The sequence below is a fragment of the Petromyzon marinus genome, chromosome 16 (assembly GCF_048934315.1).
Source record: "Petromyzon marinus isolate PM22_M1 ecotype Great Lakes invasive population chromosome 16, UKy_Petmar_22M1.pri1.0, whole genome shotgun sequence".
Taxonomy (NCBI): Eukaryota; Metazoa; Chordata; class Hyperoartia; order Petromyzontiformes; family Petromyzontidae; genus Petromyzon; species Petromyzon marinus.
The window spans coordinates 1,372,532-1,394,228 of NC_133682.1; the positions used below are offsets into that span (position 1 = coordinate 1,372,532).

The window sequence follows — 21,697 nt, forward strand, 5'->3', positions numbered from 1 at the left end:
GGGGGTGTAGGAAATGTGAACACTCCCGTGGCAGGGGCCACGGGAGTGTTCGTGCTCGTGGCCAAGTTGGTGAGGGCCAGGGTGAGTCATCCACTGCTGGTTAGTTGGGTGAGTGTCTGTGCTGTAGTTGGTGAGTGTTGGGGTGAGCACCGGCTTGTGGTCGGCTAGCTGGTTGGCGATAGGGCTAAGAACTCGTGACGGGCTGCGTGCCAAGTTGGCGAGGGTTAGTAGCAGTAGCGTCTGGCCGGGATAGTTCGGGTTGGAGTGTTGTGGCATCTACCCGTTTGGTTCGGACTGCGGTCAGTGCTAGGCAGAGTGCTAAGTGTCTGGTTGTTACATTTAGATAGCGCTCGTACTGGCGTGTGGCGGGCTAATCGGGTAGGGCTAGGACTACCGTGTAGTATGTCAGTAGTAATTCAGTCTGAACTCGTGTCATCGCTCCTCCCGACTGGACGCTTCACCCCCCCCCCCCTTTCATTTTTTGGAACCTCTCTCCCCTTGCTCCCCGTGCCTGCTCCTCTTGTGAATCGACCCCCTCCCCCCATGCCCCCCCCGACAGATGACCACGCAGCTCGCCGCGCTCGACCGGCTGCGGCTCACGAACGACGTCGCGCGGTCGAGCGCCGTCGAGGCGGAGCTGCGCGCCGAGGTGTCCGGCCTGCGGGAGACGGCGCGCAGGGCCCAGGCGGCCCGCGACGCGGCGCTGGGGGCCTCGCGCCGCGCCGAGTCGGAGCTGGAGGCGGCGCGGGCAGCGCGCGACGCGGCGCGCCGGGCCGAGGCGGAGCGCCGGAGCGCGCGGGACGCCGAGGCGGAGGCGGTGGCCGCGAGGGTGGCGCGCCTCTGCGATCGGGCCGACGAGCTGGACCGGGCGCTGTCGAAGCAAGCCGAGAGCGTCATGGGCAGGTGCGTGGTGGGGTCGGTCGTGGCGTGCGCGTGTGTAGGTTGAACTTCTTTCGCGACGATACGTACCCAACCGTGCTGATCACAGGTGGTGAATCTGCCGGTCGTTTCAGTCGGTCGACCCACCCACGGCGCCTGGGTCTGTTCCGTGACCACCTGCCAACGGGCCTTGACCTCAAAGTGCACATAGCCTGGCACAGGCGCTGTGGTGATGACACCGGGCTGGTCAGCACAAGCTGGGTGAAAGCGGGTGGAGTGTGAGGCGTGGGAGTATAGAAGTGCAGTAGAATGACTGATGTTGCTGCACTTCACTCACTCTCAGCTTGCCCACAACGTAGCCTCGCATGCGCACAAGCACGCGTGCATACAAACACGTGTACATACAAACAAACACGTGTACATGCAAACGCGCGCCTATACTTATCCACGTGTGCGCTCGCAAATACGCACATACCCGCATGCGTTCGAGCGCACATGCATGAACGCACACTCATACGCGCGCACGTACAAAGACAAATATTCCCCGTATAGCCTTTTAACAGACTCTTGGGGCGAGTGCTGTTAGCGAGTAGCACCTACGAAGACCGGCATAGCGCGCGAGAGGGTGGGTTGACAACGCCACACAAACAGCAACAATGACAACAACAACAATGACAACAACAATGGCAACAACAACAATGACAACAACAATCGCCATTCGCCGTAGAGTGGTGCGGTAACGTCACTAAGGCGCTCGTGCCAGACGACGTGCACTAACTAGGCTGACACACACACACACATAATAATAATATAACTCAGGCGTGTGAGACCGGCTGGCTGTTAGCGGTGCGCCCAGGGAGGCGTCTAGCGTGATGAGTGGCGTCCTCGAGTCACCCTTCATTGAGTCGCCATTCTGTCTCCCCTCGGGGCTCGCGGTCCCCGCGACTCGCCACCACCATCCCCCTTCGTCTTGTTGCCTTTAACAATTGACTCCCCGTTCAAATAATCGTTCCACGCTCCGCGCGCCCGATGATTGTTAAACACGTCCCACGTGACTCGCTAAGCAATGAACGCTGTTTGCGCTGAATTAATTGGTACGTCCATAATAGTAAGAGTGCCTCTATTAAATGCACATCAATCAAGGCGAGTGGTTGATCGGTAGCTGACGGATGTCAGCTGTTATTATACCCACGTCAGGAGGAGGTGTTTGCTCATACGGTCATTAAACACTGACACAAAGATCCACAATTTGGCTGAATAGACCACACGAGCCAGTTAGCGAGCGCCTATTAAGGACTAAAAAAGAAGGACAAACAACAGCTGCCGTACACCACTAATGGATGACCAGCCCATCCTGAACATCTGTGAAAGTAAAAGAGCTTCACAGCTCATCGGATTCCTCCTGCAGTCCAAATAAAGATTTTCATTCTCCTTCTGAAGTGGTGGTGACATTACCGCAGTGCCTGTCACGCTAGGTGCAATTTGAGGCCACCAAAAGTGTCGAAGGCTTGCTGGCAAGTGGTCAGGGGACAGATGCATGTGCCATGGGATGACTGACTGATATTATTGTCAGAGATGCACCACCTGTGCTTCCGACTGTGCCAACTTGCTGCGTTTTAGCCGCCCGGCGATATGTCGGGCGTCGTTCCTCCACCCTCCGTTGTTGTTGGAGGGCGACTGCCTCCAAATGCCCAGTAGCGTCCTTCACGAGCCTCCTCCACAGAGGCGGATCTTGACACCGCTGGTACCAGTCATCGGCAAGTCCACTCAGCTCCACGTCCTCCTGTACCACATCACCCCGTCTCTTCTCTAGCCCGTGCCGCGCCCGTTTAGCCCCCCTCTATCCGGCCGAACAGAAGCTGCTTGGGCATACGGGCTACACGAACATGCCAACGTAGCTGCATACCCAGACACACACACGCATACACTTGCATCACGCGAAGGGGGGATGGGGGAGGGGTGCCGATCACAGACTGCACGCGTTCCCGGCGTCACCCGCGCCTAATTGCGCTAATTGGACCCTGAATGGCTAAATTATTGTGTTTACACCCACACTCAACGGCCACACCTGGGGAATGTGGGAAAAAGTGGGGAAACCCATCGCCCCCACACCGCCCCCACACCGCCCTCCATCCCCCGCGCCCACAACCCACCGCCCCACGCCCCAGGGACCCGGGTCGCACGGGATGGGGGCAGTGGCTTACACGGTCGTGGCCACGGTGCGCAATCATTATGGGTTGAGACTTCAGGGGTGAAATACATTCTTCGGGTCTGGACAATAGTCGTGGTCTATGTTAGTGTTAGACTTGAGGTTTAGGGGCTAGTGGAAGAACAAGGGATTACAATTAGGACTGTGGGTCTGAGTTATAGGGTTAAGGCTCGGGGTTATTGTGGATAGGGTTCGAGTAAGTGTTAGGGTTAGGGCTGGGCTTAGAAACGTTACTGCTATATGCTAGGGTTAAGGCTATGGTTATGATTGTTGCGTTAGGTAACACTATGCTCGCGTTAACACTATAGTCAGGCTTGGGGGAAAAAGAAGTCGTGCTATTCCAGGGTTAAGACTGTAGTTAGGGTGAGGCAATGATTTGATACCATTAAGAGATGCATGCTTGGAATTACAATTGTAGGCAAAGAGCGGCCAACTCCTAGTGTAGAGAACATACTGTCCAGGTGAAAGACATCGCGTGCGTTGACTGTCAGATGAATTGTTGTGTGGGAAACGCCACGGTGCCCGATGGTTAATAATGAGCAACAAACTAAGTTATGTTTTAAACTTGATTTGGAGCTTTCGTGGCTGCAGGAATTACTATTTGGTTCTTTCGGTAAAGTCACGGAGAAAATAAATACATTTAATAATAGCATTCAATTTATTTTCTTTCTACGTGACTTTACCGAAATAACCGAAGCGTAAACTACGTTTTATTTGACCGAGTAAGGTGCCACTGAGCTATGTAACTCTATTTCAGACGCGACCTGGCCACAAATGATAGCTTAACGAAGCGGCTTATCACGTGGGGAAAAGTAGAGCAGAAAAATCCACGCGACCACGGGGAGAGACGCACGCAAACTCCAAACACACGTGTGTCAGTTTCGGGATGGAACCCACGACCTCCTGTATACCAAGCGAGGTAGTGAGCATCTCACCACCACGGCGCCCAATAACGACGGAGTGGCAGGCAACGGATGGAATGCTCCCCTAGTCCACCGGGGAGGAGACGGAGCGAGGAAATCGGCTCGCGTCCACGGGCTGGGTGAATTGTTTCATCCCAAGACCGACAGAGATGCTCATGGGAGGTCTTCATCCAGCAGTGGATTAGTCATGCTTGCCAACGATTGCCAAGGCTAGTGTTAGGGAAATGGAGGTAAGGGCTATGCTAGGGTTAATGCTATGGTTACTATTAGAGAGTTAAGGCTATGCTAGGGTTAATGCTATGGTTAATATTAGAGAGTTAAGGTTATGCTAGAGTTAAGGCTATGCTAGGGTTAAGGCTATGCTAGGGTTAATGCTATGGTTACTATTAGAGAGTTAAGGGCTATGCTAGGGTTAATGTTAAGGTTACTATTAGAAAGTTAAGGCTATGCTAGGGTTAATGCTAGTATTAGGGAGATCATAATCAGAATCTTTATTTAGACTGCAGGAGGAATCCGATTAGCTATGAAGCTCTTTTTTCAGAGGGGGGGGGGGGGGGGCGGGGGGTTCAGCGAGTCACAACAACAACAACAAATACAACAACAAACAAAAGAAAAATAACGATAGGAGTGCAAAATATAGAAAAGGTTAAAACGTCACGAAACGAGTTTTCACCACTAAATGAAAGCTTGGGAAAGGCAGCAAAACAACAACAGACCCAGACCACACCAAGACCACATACAGTAGCCCCTCAATAGACTTGCACGTGACAATGGAGCTATCGATACAACGTTACAAGTCACATTGCCAAACGTGGTTGTATCCAGCAGCAATTCTCTGCTCCAGCATATTTTTACGACGTTCAGGGAGGAAACAACGTGGTCCAAACATGTCGGTGACGCAACGGCAAAGACTTCGTCACCTTTGTTTGAGTTAATGCTACGGCAGGGGTAGGTAAAGCTATGTCCGGGTTAATGCTATGGTGGCGTAGGTAATGCTATGTCCGGGTTAATGCTACGGCAGGGGTAGGTAAAGCTATGTCCAGGTTAATGCTACGGCAGGGGTAGGTAAAGCTATGTCCGGGTTAATGCTACGGCAGGGGTAGGTAAAGCTATGTCCGGGTTACTGCTTTGGTGGGGTAGGTAAAGCTATGTCCGGGTTAATGCTACGGCAGGGGTAGGTAATGCTATGTCCGGGTTAATGCTATGGTGGGGTAGGTAAAGCTATGTTCTGTTTAATGCTATGGCGGGGTAGGTAAAGATATGTCCGGGTTAATGCTACGGCAGGGGTAGGTAATGCTATGTCCGTGTTAATGCTATGGCGGGGGAGGTAATGCTATGGCGGAGTTAATGCTATGTCCGGGTTAATGCTACGGCAGGGGTAGGTAATGCTATGTCCGTGTTAATACTATGGGGGGGGGGGGAGGTAATGCTATGGCGGGGTTAATGCTATGTCCGGGTTAATGCTATGGCAGGGGTAGGTAATGCTATGTCCGGGTTAATGCTATGGCGGGGGAGGTAATGCTATGGCAGGGTTAATGCTATGGCGGGGTAGGTAATGCTATGTCCGGGTTAATGCTATGGCAGGGTAGGTAATGCTATGGCAGGGTTAATGCTATGCCAGGGGTAGGTAATGCTATGTCCGGGTTAATGCTATGCCAGGGGTAGGTAATGCTATGTCCGGGTTAATGCTATGGCTCAGGTTAGGCTGAAGCGTCACTCGTCCTTGACGTCATCACCCCAGGTAACCTCGGCGCAATGCACACGTCACAGCCTGGTGTCTACCTGGATCTATGGTGTGGGCGAGAAGTCCCTAGACCACGTCTCCCATACAAATATATTATAAGCGTTACTGCAGGGGGCATGCGGCGTATCCGCCCACCCATCAAGATGTTTGCAGTAATCAGAATGTTGATGTGGAGGGAGCGAGGAGTGGCGATTGGGTAAACTCGGCGTGTCCTCACTCACACCCTCGTCCACAACCTCCTCCTGCATCCACACCACGCCCACCCCTCGTCCTCTTCCACCACCACCAGACAGTCTGCAGCCAGCAGGCGGTGGGGGTATTGGTAAAGGAGCAGCCCTGCATTTGATTTGCTCTCGCCACTGCTGGATGAAGGGCCTCCACTCGAGGCAGATCTAGAAAGAGGGTATTTGGCCTACTCTTCCACGCTGGTCAGACTTCATCCTACTTGTAGGTATGTTGAACTTCTTTCGCACCGTACGTTGCCAACCGTGTGGGGGAAGGGCAACAACCTAAACACAAAAAGCAGCTCTCAAGAAATTAGTTTTCAATCCCACAATCAATGGTGCTAGAAACTCCACATGATAATAATGAATCATCACATTGGCCACGATCTATCCACTACAGGATAATGGCGTCCCCACGCCGTATCGGTCATGGAGGCCGTTTGACCATACTTCACCACGCTGGTCAGTGCAGGTTGGTGAAGAGGATCGAGCTCAGGACCGGTTCATGTTTCACTCTGAGCCACTGATGTTAGCCGTGGTTGGGAATAGAGCTCAGGTCGCCCGCCGGGTTTGTACCACAGTGCGCTAACCGCGGCGCCACCGCTCCCCACACACCAACACAACCATTTAATCCCACCCAACAAACAAACACATAAATACACACAGACACGCAAAGCATCTTAACAATAGACTAAGACAAAATTCCCCATACTGCATATCCTTTGCCCGACTGTTGGGGCAAGTGCTATGAGCGAACGCCTGTGAAACACGGCATGGTACACGAGCCAGTGGGTGGCCAGCACCAAGTCCCGGCCGCCTTTGTCTCCCCAGTGCTATAGTTGACACACAGGGACCAGGTACACACACACACGTGAGTTGCGATCGGCTAGAAGGTGCCTCTCTGCTGCGCACAATCCGGGGGCTGTCGCTTTTAATGTGGAGCCACGACTCTGTTCGAGCCCCCAGTGGCGGTGGCCGTCAAACATGACGAGGAGGGGACTGCGATTGACTCCCTGGGGCGACCGCGACGTCCAACCTTTGTCGTGGCAACGAGATTCAACACAGCATTCCGTGGGTTGCCTCTTCAACTATAAAGAGTAAAAGAGACAGACGGACAGAGATGATTGGCAAAGTATACGCATTATTTATTTATATCCTCGATTTAACCTGCCCGAGAGCCCTTGCTGATGATGATGATGGTTGTTTTGATGGACTCGTGGTGACTGTAGCTACACAGGGCGTGGTAGCGCGCGGCGCCTGTGGTCTCTCGCTTTATGTGGCGAGGATTGGTGGATCACGCAGAGATTCGCGATACTCCGCTCGGCTTCGTGCGAGGTGGTTAGGGAGGCGGCGGCGGCAGCACGACAGGGTTGAGTTGTGAACTCGTCATGTAGAGCTCTGAGTGGTGTCCGCTCGCAATTGCTGGGGGAGTTCTCCATTCCATTGACGTTCGCCATGGCCGCGAATCAAACTCTGGTACACGGTTTCCTAGCGCTAACCGCTATTGATGACTGCACCAAAACAAAACGCATCACAGTAAAGTGAGTCTGGCGTTGACTTTGGGTAAATTCCAGCTCTGGTGGTGCTGAAACGACTCTCAGTGTGGCTGCCGTGCGACGAACATTACCCTCGGTGGCAGGGCCGGTGGGAAAGTGATGCGAATCAGAGGGTCGTTCGGAAGGCATCTCAGAGGTAGCTCCGTGAAATCCGCTTGCGCGGGCCATTCTCCATCACAGAGGGTCTCCCTGCTCTGCGAGACATCCGCATGGATTCGTCGCCTTGTTAACGCGACACCCAAAGCCAACACCGGATCTGTCCCGTGCCTCCGTGTTGGCGTCCTGTCGCAATAATCGCCGTGGGCTAGTGCGTCTCAATTAAACCCTGGGGGTGTGGGCCAGTGGGAGGCGGTGGCGGGGGGGGGGGCTCATGCCAGTGAGCTGAGGTCACCGTCACTGCTCCCCCGAGCGAGAGGGACCTGCGTCCTCCTCCCACTCTCTCCCCTCCCAACTCCCAGCGGTGATGTCATCGCTGACGGTGATTGTTAGTCGATGTCTCATCGGTAACAAAGACTCGCAGGGTTGTTAATAATGAAAGTAAAAATAAAAGGCGCAGGCCCCTGAAAGTGCGTGCTCACGTCCACTGCTGGCGGAAGGGGCCTCGGCTTGAGCTCGAGACCCCCCTCCAAGTGCCCTTGGGTCTGCCCCTTCCCGATGGCCAGACGTCTCGGAAGGCGTCGGTGTACCCACACTTTACCCCACCACACGCGACCTGCCGATGGACTCGTGTTATCATTTACACTGCTGGGTGAACAGAGGGAGTCGCTGCAGCGGCTCCACCAGCGGCTCCAGCAGCGGCTACAGCTGCAGCTGTTGCTGGAGCCGCTGCTACAGCTGGAGCAGCTGTAGCAGCTGCTCCATCTGCTGCAGCTGCTACAGCTGCTGCAGCTGCTACAGCTGGAGCAGCTGCTCCAGCTGCTGGAGCCGCGGCCACCCAAACCTCGCGCGGCGATGCGGCCAGCACCGTCTCTGGCCCCGAGACCTCTCGACCCATGCGGGTGACCGGCTGAAGATGTTCGCGGTCCATCCTCGAGTCTGAGCCCGTTGTGTAACAGCCTTGAAGCGTGCGGTGATGTCATTACAAAGAGCGCACACTCCGTCTGTGTGTGTGTGATCAGTGCGGCGCGTTCCTGATGGACTGGGCTCACAAGAGCGCGCGGTAACAAGAGCTCGGACTGACTTACTCGACGATCCTATTGTCTCCCACTCGCTCGCAGAGAGCATTCCAGTGCGAGTCTGGGCCTGTGCGTCTTTTGTGACTGACATCCACGCTGTCTCCCAAACTCTCATCACTTGGCTATGTGTGTGTCTTTGTCTTTGTGTGTGTGGGGAGCGATAGTGTAGCGGTTAGCGCGCTGCGCTATGAACCCGGCGACACGAGTTCGATTCCCGCTCACGGCCAACACCAGTGACGCTTATCTTAACCAGTCCCGGGCCTCCCCTAGGTCGACTCAGCCTCAAATGAGTACCTGGTGCAGTGTGTAAACATTTCCACTGGGGAGACAAAGGCGGTCGGGCGTGGTGCTGGCCACCCACCCCCTCGTGTACCGTTACCGGCCTTCATAGGTGCTCGCTAACAGCACTTGCCCCTACAGTCTGTTAAGGCTATATGGGGGATCTTTGTCTTTGATCTTTGTGTGTCTGTGTATGTGTCTTTGTCTTTGTGGCAAAAACAACCCGCTACCGCCTCGTGGTGCCAGACGGCAACGCTGTGGTGGGCAGTGCTGTGGGGGGAGGGCCAATTCCGATTCGCCCTTCCCCTCATGGCGTCTGTGACCACCACAGCGGCCAAATGGGGGCTCTGGATGGGTGCGAGGGGATGTTAACCCCTCCACCTTCAATTAATTACCACTAAACCACGAATGAAAAATGTAATTAATAAGCTTGTGCCAGAGGCCCCGGGGGGACAGGCATTTATGCCGTCTCCTGGCCAAACCCCATTTTGCGGAGCCAGGGGACTGAATCGTTACCCTTGGGGCTCCTCCAGAAACAACAAATATCCACTAAGTGTGGCCATGTGGAATGTTCGAACGCTCACTGCGGAGGAGAGGCTGCCACTCCTCTGTCGTGAGCTGGACCAGTACCGCCTGGATCTCTGTGGTATTTAGGAGGTCCGGTGGACCGGCTCTGGCTCCTGCCACCATGAAAGGTGGACAGTCATCTTCTCGGGGCAGGAGACTGCCAAACAACAGGGAGTGGCTCTTATTCTGAACAAAAGAATGACGGGGGTGTGGGAGCATGGCGGTTACGGTGTGGGAAGCTCTAAGCCCCAGGCTACTTTGGGCTCGCTTTTCCATCATCCAGAGGCGAGGAGTCGTGGTCGTGGTTACTTATGCCCCCACCAAAGACGAACATCCATGGAGGGATGCAGGCAAGGCCAATGAGTAAGATGCCTTTTATGACCTCCTGTCACAGGTGCTAGCTAAAGGGCCCCTCAGGATAGAGTCATCTTGATGGGTGACTTCAATGCCCGAGGTGGTAATGATGCTGGCACCTGGTCTGGAGTGATTGGAAGGCATGGGCCAGATCAGCTCAATAACAACGGCAGGAGGCTGCTAGATTTTGTGCAGCCCATGGGCTTGTAATTACCAACACGCTGTTCCGGCATTGGCGCATCCACACAACATCATGGATGCATGCCGGGTCCAAGCAAGAACATAGTGACGGAACAGCGGATGCGGGCGCCATGTCCTTGACACCAGGACCTACCGTGTAGCTGATCTGCCCACTGACCATCGACTTGTGATCTGTAAGATGCGCCTGCCATTCTTCCACTCCGATGGTGGGTGTACACCCAGGACCTCATTCAAACCCTCAGTGGCATGGTCTCATCTAGCTGATGAAAGTTGCAAGCGAGAATTTCATCATCGTTTGCGGCTGGGGTTGGCGTCGTCCCCCACTCCTGATGTCGAGGGGAAATGGGCGAGGTTTAGGACTGTGGCTCATGCAGCTGCAATGGCTGCTTTAGATACACGGTCCGGACCTCCCCAGAGACCCTGGCTGACAGAGGAGGCGTTCAGGATGATTGAGAAAAAGCGATCATCGGACAACCCACCGCCACAACTCCCAATCGGTGATGGGGCAGTTGTGGAGAGAGTGGAGAGTTTCCCATACCTGGGCAGTGTGCTTATGACCGGCTCCAGTTTAACAGCAGAGGTCTCACTCCGAATCAGTCGAGTGGCAATATCTTTTCATCGGTTGCGTAACGCTGTGTGGAAGCTACCTGGTCTGTCGCTCCGCACTAGGCTTCAGGTCTTCTCGGCCACGGTCATTCCCTCCCTTCTCTACGCTTGCGGAACGTGGACCCCCCTAATGGAACATCTTCGCCGGTTAGAAACATTTAGGCTGGCCTGCCTACGATCCATCCTAGGTTTAACCAGGCTGGATTGTGTGAGGAGCTCACAAATCCTTGAAAGATCTGGACAAGGTCCCATCGGTGAGCTCCTCCAGTAGGCAAGGCTGTGTTGGCTGGGTCATGTAGCCAGCATGCCCAGCCACCGCATGACGAAACAGCTTTTGTTCGGCCGGATCGAGGGGGCTAAACGGGCGCGGCACGGGCTAGAGAGGAGATGGAGTGATGTGGTACAGGAAGACGTGGAGCTGAGTGGACTTGCCGATGACTGGTACCAGCGGTGTCAAGATTGGCCTCTGTGGAGGAGGCTCGTGAAGGACGCTGCTGCTGCTACTGGGCAGTTGGAGGCAGTCACACTCCAACAACAACGGAGGGTGGAGCGACGCTCACAACAACGAGCGGAGCGCCGGGTGGCTAAAGCACAGCAGGTTGGCACAGTAAGGGGCACAGGTGGTGCATCAGCCAGTCGTCTCAGTCAGTCAACCCGTGGCACCTGGGTCTGCCCCGTGACCTCCTGCCAGTGGGCGTTCGACACTTCACGTGGCCTCAAGGTGCACATAGCCTGGCACAAGCGTCGTGGTGACGTCACCGCCACTTAGTGGCGAATGGCGGTTGTTGTTGTGTGTTGAACTTCTTTCGCACCGTGCGTCGCCAACCGTGCTCATCGGAGGTGCGAGTGGAGCTCGCGAAAGAGCTGGCTCGCAGTCCTTAACTTTAAATGAATACAAAACATGACGTGTTATTATTATTACGGGTAGTGGCATTGCCTGGGTGTAATATGTTAATTAATATCTCACGTACTACACATCGTTTACATTTGTTACATGCAAGTGGTAAGTATTCAAAATACAAACCTTGGTCAGTGTACTGCTGAGGGCCTCCCCCATGCTGCGTCAGTCATGATCGTCGTTTGGCCATACTTCACCACGCTGGTCAGTTCGGGTTGGTGCAGGCAGGATGGAACGCATGTCCGGTTCCGAGCTCACTCGTCACTGCTTCTATTCATGGCCGGGAATTGAACTCGGGGTTCATGGTACGGTGCGCTAACCGCTGTGCCACCACTCTCACATCATAATGACCACCAAAACCACCACCTTCACCATTATCAACAACACCAACGTCGCCACCACCATCACCACCATGATCACCATAATCACAGAATCAGAATCACCAGCAAAACAATCGCCATCACCATCAACACCACCACCAGCACCGTAATCATCACCAAAAAAAACCTCCAAAACCACCACCATCATCGTTGCCACCAAAAAAGATTCAACACCGCCACCACCATCACTGTCCACAACCATCAGACCCGGTAACCCGAGCGCCGCGGCTCCCAGTCGCCCGCGCCATTGTGCAGCCCCACACGTCCAGACGCCCGGGAATGTTCGCTCGGGCACAAAAGTATCTCGCATTCCACTCGGGGAAATTATCCACGACGAAAGAGAGATCAAGAGAGAGGAAGAGAGTGACAGAGATCAAGAGCGCCAGGTTATTAACTGTGACGCCCTCCTTCCCCCTTTGTGCGCGTGTCAGGTTCTGGTGTGAGACCTTCACCGTCACGAGGAGGGTGAGTGTTAGCGCCTCGCTCCGCCACGCGAACTCCCACGTCCGCCCACGTCCGCGCGGGCGGTGAGCTCACCGCTCTTTGATTTTCAAAAGCAAAGAACACCGGTGAACTCTCGCAATGAGCAGCGACGATCCACGCGCTGCCGGGCGCTTTGTGGTTCTTCTGGGGCTCGCCCAGTGAGCAACTTGCCTTGCGGAATCATCCGCGCCGATTGGAACTCCTCGGGACTCGTGCCAAGGGCACGCGGTTTCTGTCCCTGCCAGGGTTACATTTCAAATATTGTAAACTGACGATTGCCACAGAGTCCCCTTTGAACGCACACAACCTGTGGTGCCGCTGCCTTGAGTGAAATGTTGGGAGGTTGCATGTCTTACGTCGTTGATGATGCGTGTGTGTGCAGTGCAGTGAAGTGGTTAACGCACTGCCATACGAACCCGGCGATCTGAGTTGCATTCCGGCTCACGACCAGTTGATAGTGGCGAATATCTGAACCGTTCCCTGGCTTCCCATAGGTCGACTCGGCCTTAAATGGCACGGTGTGTAAACATCAGCACTGAGGTGGGCGAGCGATGTGCTGGCCACCCACACAATCGTGTGCCATGCTCGATGACTGCACTTGCCCCAACACTCTCTTAGAGGCAATACGGGGGATCTTTGTCTTTGCAGGAGGAGGAGGAGAACGGAGTGGACGACGAGAATGAGGATGATGCCTTCTCCCAGGACAGCCGAGACCACCTCTCCCGTCTCTCACAGGTGAGGCATCATCATGAGCATCGTCAGCAGCAGCCATGGTCAATCCACTGCTGGATGAAGGCCTTTCCAAGCCTCTTCTACCTGTACAACTTTGTGGCAAAATCAAAAGTGCCCTGAGAATGTGGAATTTCCGCTCGCTACGAGATGAACCTGCAAGCAGTGCCTCGTTGTGGTGCATCTGAGCAGCAGGAACTCATCACCTCTGACTTATTGTTGTGTCTTCGTTGGAGGGGTTATATCAGCGGTCGTCAGGTGCGGTGCCCGGGGCAAACCCCACCGTGTGCCCCCCCACCCCGACTCCTTCAAAGTAAACCAGAAGTATTACATCTGACACCGTGACGTCGAAAGCGCCCCCCCCTCCTCCTGCCAAAAGCGCAGGGCCCGGGGCGTTCGCCCCGATTCGCCGTGTCCTGTTGGGATGGCTCTGGCGGTGAGTAGCAGCAGGATAATTTTAATTATTATTATAATCATTATTATTAGTCAGGTGCGGCCGTGTTGGCTGACCGGATCGCAGCCACTCCGGGGCACATTCCTCTTAATGGTTTTTTTCATGCTACTGCTGCTGCTGCTGCTTTAACCGCCTGGGCGGTTTGTTTTGAACGTTGTCCTAACGTCCAAGATGTCCGCGTTTCGGTAACGAATGTGTGCAGGAGTTTGTTCATTGATTCGCGGATTCAATCGTGGTTTAAACGATTCATTCGTTCCTTTGTTGTTGAACGCTTGAATAATTCGTTCCGTTTGATGATTGATTAAATCATTTAATTCATTGATTAATTCGTGTTATGCTTTATTCTTTATTCATTCGCCCGTTGGATGTCTGAATCGTTTATTCTTTTGATAATTGACTTATTTATTCATGTTGTGATTAATTTCATGCTATGACCGATTCGTAAATTGCTTTGTTGAGCGATTGAACCCTTGATTATTTTGATTATTCATTTCGTTGTGAATGAAGTAAGCAGTGGAAAATTTATTAATTATTTCCACGATTGATTCATTAATTTTACGATTCATTCATCCAGTGAATGAAGAGGTGGAGGGTTAGGCCCTGGCTACCTTGCCTCGGTTCCCGGGACCATCCTCCTAAAGCCACTCCTCTAGGAAGATTCTTCTCAAGGATATTCACAATCCCTGTCAGCTGCTCAACAACAACAACAGTCATCACAAGAACGACAGTAATTCATACCCTTTGGTTCTTTCGGTAAAAGTGACGTAGGTATAAAATAATTGCTTTGTGTATTTTACATACAATACGTGACTTTACCGAAATAACCAAAGAGTATGGATTCCTGCAGTCACGAAAGCTTCAAATCTAGACAGTAATTCACTTTGGTATGACGTTACAATAAAGCAACAGGCGGCTACAATTGTAAGTTTAATGTTGTGAGCCCGTGCACGGCACGCGGGGCAGGAGCCGAGTGGAGCATATCCACTTGTTCCACCATAACAAGCGCAAGCATCGGGCCATCATCAGCGGTAGATGCCCGATGGTTAATACCTCGCCGAACATCGACACTGCACCAAACCGCGCCAGCGCAGTCACAGGCAGACTGACCGCCTCTTCTTCTCCTGCTCGTAGATTGCCGAGTCCCCAGCTGTGTTCCGGAGCTCATCGCCAGTGGCAACCCTCACCGGTGGCGCGTGGCTCCCTGTGGGTGCTTTAGCCTGACTCTATGAGCAAAGTGACACACCCCGCCCCCCCTTGCCCCCCCCCCCACAGCTGGAGTCGTCCCTGGAGCGATCGCACGCGCTGTTCAGCGCCGTGCTCTTGCGCCTGGAGGACACCATCATCAACTCGCAGGGCGAATGTCAGGTGCGCCCGCACGCCTGCATCTATGAATCTTGTGAACGGGATAGGTGCACGGATGAAGGGATCGGTAGTGCGTGGATTGCTGGATGGGTGGGTGGATGAATTGATTGATGGTTGGATGGATTGAGATATGGATGGGTGCATGGATGGATTGTTTGATAGGTTGATGGCTGGGTGGATGTGTTGGATTGGTTGGATGAGGTAGATGCATGAACGGGTGGATTGGTCGATGTATATGGGTGAATGAAGGGATGGATTGATGGGTGGGTGGACGTGTGGGAGAACTGTGAGTGCCACCGCGTGCCACCGCGTGCCACCGCGTGCCGTCGCTGCCCCGCGTCCCGCACGCCGCTTCGAGCATCACTCTCTGTGTCCATCCCACGCGCCCCGCGCAGAAAGCCGAGCGGCGCAAGGCGGAGCTGCAGGAGCAGCTGAGGAGCACGGGCGAGCAGATGGAGCAGTACTCGGAGATGGTGCTCGCTCTCTACACGGAGAACCAGCACCTCGAGGTGCCCCCCCACCCCCCACTGCCTCCCCCACCCTCCCCGCGAGGAACACTGGCCTCCCCCTCTACATCGCCACCAACTCATCTCTCTCTTTGTGAGCCACGTCCTCTCTCGTAGACGTCGGTGATCATGGACGTCCTTCCACTGAGCTCTGTCCGTGAGATTTACTCAACGCCTTGTTGCGTGTCTGTGTGGAGTCTGTATCTTCTCCTCTTGTCCTGCATGGGATTTCCTTTGGGTTCTCCGTTTTCCTTCCATAAACCCCCCCCCCAGCCCACTACAATGTGCTGCGTGTGTGCTGTGTGTTATGTGTGTACGTGCTGCGTGTGTGCTGTGTGTTATGTGTGTACGTGCTGCGTGTGTGCTGTGTGTGTGCTGAGTGTGTGCTGAGTGTGTGCTGAGTGTGTGCTGAGTGTGTGCTGAGTGTGTGCTGAGTGTGTGCTGTGTGTTATGTGTGTACGTGCTGCGTGTGTGCTGTGTGCTGCGTGTGTGCGTGCTATGCACGTGCTGTGCGTGTGTGCCGCGCGCACGCGAGTAGAAGTCGCGCTGCGCATCGCAGGCCACGCTGCGTGGGCTACGCGCAGCGCTGGCGGAGCTCGGCTCAGGCCGGGCGCAGCACGAGCAGCTACTGCAGGAGCGGGACGAGGAGGCGGCGAGGCTGCGGCGGCACAACGAGGCGCTCCAGCTCGAGGTGCCGCACCGCGTCACACCGCGTCACACCGCATCACATCGCGTCACACCGCGTCGCACCGCGTCACACCGCGTCGCGCCGCGTCGCACCGCGTCGCACCGCGTCGCGCCACATCGCACCACATCGCCCCCGTGTCGCACCACGTCACACCGCGTCACACCACGTCGCACCGTGTCACACCACGTCACACCGCATCACACCACGTCGCACCACGTCACACCACGTCACACCACGTCGCACCGTGTCACACCACGTCACACCACGTCACACCACGTCGCACCACATCGCACCGCGTCAGACCACGTCGCACCGCGTCGCACCGCGTCGCACCACGTCACACCGCGTCGCACCACGTCACACCGCGTCGCACCACATGAATTTACGAATGGATTCTTCATACAATGAGGATGCATTTGGTGGGAAAAGGTGACATCACCACCAGATTCTTTATGTTGTGGTTGTTGTTGTTGATGTAATCCATGTTGTCGATGTTGTCGATGTTGTTGATGTTGTTGATGTAAGGATATTGTTGTCGATGTTGTTGTTGATGTTGTGGCACAGCTGGTGGCGAGTAGAGGCTCGGGGGAGCGTGCAGCCCGCGTCTGCGTCGATGACCTGAAGCAGAAGTTCGAGCGTCTCCTGGCCCAGGCGCGCGACGACCACGCCTCCGAGATCGAAGGTCTCAAGGTGAGTCCGTGGACACAGATCATCGTCGTCCACATGGCCATCATCGGCCACGTTCGATCCACTGCTGGATAAAAGACTCCACAGGTTGTTGTCATCTCTCACGAGCCCTGCGATCTAACGATCCATGGAGCTCGCCCACGTGTGTGTGTGTACCAACGTTGAGTTGGTCCGTTGTGTTCATGCGCGCGTGTGAAATGCTCGTGTGTGAACTATCCGGTGTGTTCGTTCGTGTACGCGGGTGTGCGTGAGGAGTGGTGGCACAGTGATCGGCGCACCGCGATACGAACCCAGGGGCCCCAGTTCGATTCCCGCTCCCGGCCAACACCAATGAAGATTATTTGAACCGGTTCTGGGCCTCCCCTAGGTCTACTCAGCCTTAATATTAATACCCTGATGCAGCGTGTAAACATCGGCAATGGGGATCCAAAGGCGTTTGGGCATGGCGCTGGCCACCCACCCCCTCGTGCGCCGTGCTGGACTTCACAGGTGCTGCTACTCGCGAACAGCACTTGCCCCAGCAGCCCGTGTAGACTGTACGGGGGCTCTGTGCGCGTGCCCTGTGCGGGGTGTAGAAGCGCCTGTGTGAGTACCAGCTGGAGGCCGGGCGGCTCGGCGAGCTGTACAGCGGCCTGCAGGAGCAGACGGGGCGTGAGCGCGAGCAACTCGGAGAGAGCAAGACCCTGCTGGAGACTCTCAAAACGGTGAGATCCAATGGGGGGGGGGGGGGGGGGAGTTGCCGTCACTGCCTCCTTCTGCACAAAATGAGACCACGAAAATTGGTCATTTGGTGATAGTCGAGAGGACATACATTGAATGTTTCGTTTTGTGTGTGGGTGTGTGTTTGCTCTACCAGCAAAACATGGAGCTGAATCAGAAGCTAAGTCCATTGACGAGAAAGGAGTCAATCACACGAACCATCACAACCACTAAGTGAGCCCAAACACACAGACACACAGATAAAGACCCACACACACAGACACACACAGACACACACAGACACACATACAGACACACACACACAGATACACACAAATACACACAAGAACCAACAGCCTCCATTTGCTACCGATTGCCTAGGTGCACTTTGAGGCCACGTGAAGTGTCAAAGGCTCCCCCGTGTCTCTCCCTGTCCCCGTGTCTCTCCGTCTCCTCCCTGTCTCCTCCCTGTCTCCGTGTCTCTCCCTCTCCTCCCTGTCCCCCTGTCTCTCCTCCCTGTCCCCGTGTCTCTCCCTCTCCTCCCTGTCCCCGTGTCTCTCCTCCCTGTCCCCGTGTCTCTCCATCTCCTCCCTGTCCCCGTGTCTCTCCTCCCTGTCCCCGTGTGTCTCCGCTCCCCCATGTCTCCCATCCTCTCTCCGCAGGCTGGAGGCGCGGTATCCGATCCTGCAGCTGCTCCCGCGCTACGAGGGGGACGGAGCCCCCCCGACGCGCTCAGTGCAAACCGTGGTGCTGGAGCGTGAGGGGCAGCGGCAGGTGATTGCGGGGGGGGGAGGGGGGGGGCTCGATCGCTCTCTAATGCACCTTTATTTCTTGCTGCTGCTGCTGCTCATCTTGAGTCGTGCCCTCCTCCCTGTCCGTTCTGGAGACGCCAGTCCCGGCCTTCCCTCTCCCGTCCCTCTCCCTTTTCCCATCCATTGCATCCTTGACTCTCCGCCACGAATGACGGCGATTGTCGACCTCCAACAGAGCCGCGATGACGCCATCCTCCTCTGTCTGCCCGCAGTACAAGATCCGAAGCGTGAATTCGGAGGACGCGGCCGACCTGGACATCGACCTGGTGTAGCCGCGGCCCCAACGGGGGGACAAGGGCGCGGGTTGTTTGGGGACCAAAGCAACGCGAGACTCCCTGTGCCTTGATATGACCCCCACTCACCCCCCCGTCCCTGACCGCCACTTCGTGTTGATGTTCCAAGAGGCACCGAGTGAGAGACGGGGATCTGGGGATTGAGGGGATAGAGGGGGGACGGGGAGGGGACCCGGTGGGGGGTTATAGGGAGCTGTAGCCGAAGTGTGTGCATGTCAAAGTGATGGATGGTGCGTGTATCAAAGTGGGGAGCGGTGGCGTAGTGATTAGCGCACCACGCTCTGAACTCGACGGACCGAGTTCGATTCCCCGCTCATGGCCACCAGCGACGATTATTTGAACCGGTCCTGGGCCTCCCCGAGATTGGGGAGACAAAGGCGTTCGGGGGGAGGTGCTGGCCACCCCCTTCGTGTACCGGGCCGGCTTCCGTAGGTGCTCACTAAAAAAGCACTTGTCCCAACGGTCTGTAAAGGCTATTAAGGGGTAATATTTGTCTTGGTTTCTTTTTTACGTCAAAGAGATCGAGACGGTGCGTGTGTATGTTGTGACTAGTTTTATGTAAAACCCGATCTTGGGCCCTCTCCTAGATCGACTCAGCCTGAAATGAGTGTCCGGTGCTGGGGAGACGAGCACAGAGGGCTGGTTGGCTGTTGCCCACCCCGGCCCTCAATAGGCGCTCGCTAACGGCGGCCGCTGCGAGTGTGTAACGCGAGACTGGGGTGGGTGTCCTGACAGGTGTGCGCTTGACACAGGTGTAAAGTACGCGCGCTGCCTCGTGCCTCTGCTTGCAAGAGAAATCAGTTTTCCCCCCCGGGTGCAATCCTGGGCGAATTCCCGAGCGAGGCGGAGGCCGACTCGCGACAGAGTTCAAAGGAGCAAAGGCAAAGATTCCCCGGATAGCTTTCACAGACCGTTGAGGCAAGTGATGTTGGCGTGCATGTATGAAGGCCGGGACGGCAAACGAGGGGGTGGATAGCCAGCGTGAACCACGCCCGGCCTTTAAAAAGAACACACACCCATGCATACATACAAAGACGAAGATCCCCCATATAGCCTTTAGCAGACTGTTGGAGCAAGTGCTGTTTGCGAGCACCAATGAAAGCATGGTGTTGGCCACCCACCCCACACACTCGCTCAACCACACGGACAAAGATCTCCCGTATAGCTATTAACAATGTTGGTTCAGGTCCTGTTAGCAAGGACTTAACAACACACACACTTATACACACCATCACACTCACTCTCAACCACGCACACGATCTCGACCACTCACAGGCACACAACCACACTATACACGGACACAGTTACAATCACCCATAAACACACACAATCACACACAAGCACGCACACGATCTCGACCACTCACAGGCACACAACCACACTATACACGGACACAGTTACAATCACCCATAAACACACACAATCACACAACCACGCACACGATCTCGACCACTCACAGGCACACAACCACACTATACACGGACACAGTTACAATCACCCATAAACACACACAATCACACACAAGCACGCACACGCTTAACCACACACTTAACCACACACCAAACCGTACGCAACCGCGCACACTGAAGATTGTTCATATGTAAACATAAAAAAATCACGTGTCCACGTTTTCTTTTAATGCACAGGTGCATGAGCACGTGTTCATCCAGAAGTGGATAGACAATGGCTGATGATCGATATATATGCTGATGATATATGATGATGATGACTGATGATGATGCTTCGACATCTCTCCGATCAGCTTTGCCAACGGCTCTCCCACGCTATTTGTAATCTCTCTGTATTTATTTATTTGATTGCAATTGTATCGATAGATTCCACTTTATCGACGGGTGACACAGGCTGGCTAATTGGCGCTGCGGCGCGAGCTTCACTCATTGCGAGGCGGGGGGGGGTGCCGCACAAGTTGACGGGTGGGGTCCACACACTGGCGGCCCCTCGTGTGGGCACGGGAGTCACGGACTCGGCTCTCCGCGTCGGAGCTTGCTTCTGGGGCTTTGCACTGCTGCAAGTAGGCATTGTAGAATGCACTGACTGCTCTTCATACTAGATTTTTTTTTTCCAAAAAAAAGTTTGGCTGGCTGGCTGGCTGGCGAGCGGGGTGGAGGGACGGACGGTCAAGTCCAAAGTCACGTGTGCGCTTTGCTCGTAGAAATAAAAAAAACATGATTATCGGGCGAAACCCGGGTCTCTGTCTCTATCTCTAGCGTGTGCAAGCTGAGACGTGTGCAGTGTGAAACCGAGTGTGTTCGTGTGTGTGTATATTTTGTAAATGTATGTCTGTGATCTATGGGGAGCGGTGGTGCAGTGGTGAGTGCGTTGTGCTACGAAGCCGGTGATCCGACCAATAATAATAGTGGCGAATATTTGAACCGGTCCTGGGCCTCCTCTAGGTTGGCACAGGCTTAAATGAGTTCTTTGTGCGATGTGTGGATTAAACATCAGCATTGGGGAGAAATAAAGTCGACCGGGCGTAGTGCTGGCCACATCACCCCCTCGTGTACCGTACCGGCCTTCATACGTGCTAGCTAACAGCACTTACCCCCAACAAACTGTTTCGGCTATACGGGGCATCTTGTAGGAATGCTAGCGTAACGGCACGGTTGTACGCCTCTACAGCAGGATGGAATCTGTGTGAGATGAGTGTATGTGGGCTGCCCTCGTGTGTGAGAGAGCCTTCGACACTGCACGTGGCCTCAAGGTGCACTTAGCCTGGCACGAGCGCAGTAGTGACGTCACCGTCACTTAGTGGCGAATGGCGCGTATTGGTGTGAACCTTAAGAGGTGCTCGCTAACAGCACTTGCACCAAAAGTCGGTTAAGGCTATACGGGGGATCTTTGTGTGAGTCGCGCCCAGAGTTTCCAGCTCCACCGCCTCAGCAGCAAGTCGCGATATGAACCTCAACAAGACGCAAAGTGCAGCAAAGTCTCAAAAGAGAGTTAACCATCGTGCGGACGTAGGGACTCT

General features: G+C 54.7%; 1 protein-coding gene across 1 annotated transcript in view; it reads left to right on the plus strand.

Annotated features, from left to right (window-relative positions):
- LOC116943022 (uncharacterized) overlaps nucleotides 1–20,911 on the plus strand; it is a 37,535-nt gene extending 16,624 nt beyond the window's left edge. Inside the window, exons 8-18 of the mRNA XM_032955620.2 lie at nucleotides 560–903; nucleotides 12,427–12,460; nucleotides 13,127–13,213; nucleotides 14,934–15,026; nucleotides 15,419–15,532; nucleotides 16,068–16,220; nucleotides 16,782–16,907; nucleotides 17,480–17,608; nucleotides 17,761–17,837; nucleotides 18,266–18,377; nucleotides 18,628–20,911. Coding sequence (XP_032811511.2) covers nucleotides 560–903; nucleotides 12,427–12,460; nucleotides 13,127–13,213; nucleotides 14,934–15,026; nucleotides 15,419–15,532; nucleotides 16,068–16,220; nucleotides 16,782–16,907; nucleotides 17,480–17,608; nucleotides 17,761–17,837; nucleotides 18,266–18,377; nucleotides 18,628–18,687 — 1,329 coding nt within the window. The 3' untranslated portion in view covers nucleotides 18,688–20,911. The remainder of the gene's footprint in view (nucleotides 1–559; nucleotides 904–12,426; nucleotides 12,461–13,126; nucleotides 13,214–14,933; nucleotides 15,027–15,418; nucleotides 15,533–16,067; nucleotides 16,221–16,781; nucleotides 16,908–17,479; nucleotides 17,609–17,760; nucleotides 17,838–18,265; nucleotides 18,378–18,627) is intronic.
- The last annotated feature ends 786 nt before the right edge of the window (nucleotides 20,912–21,697 follow it).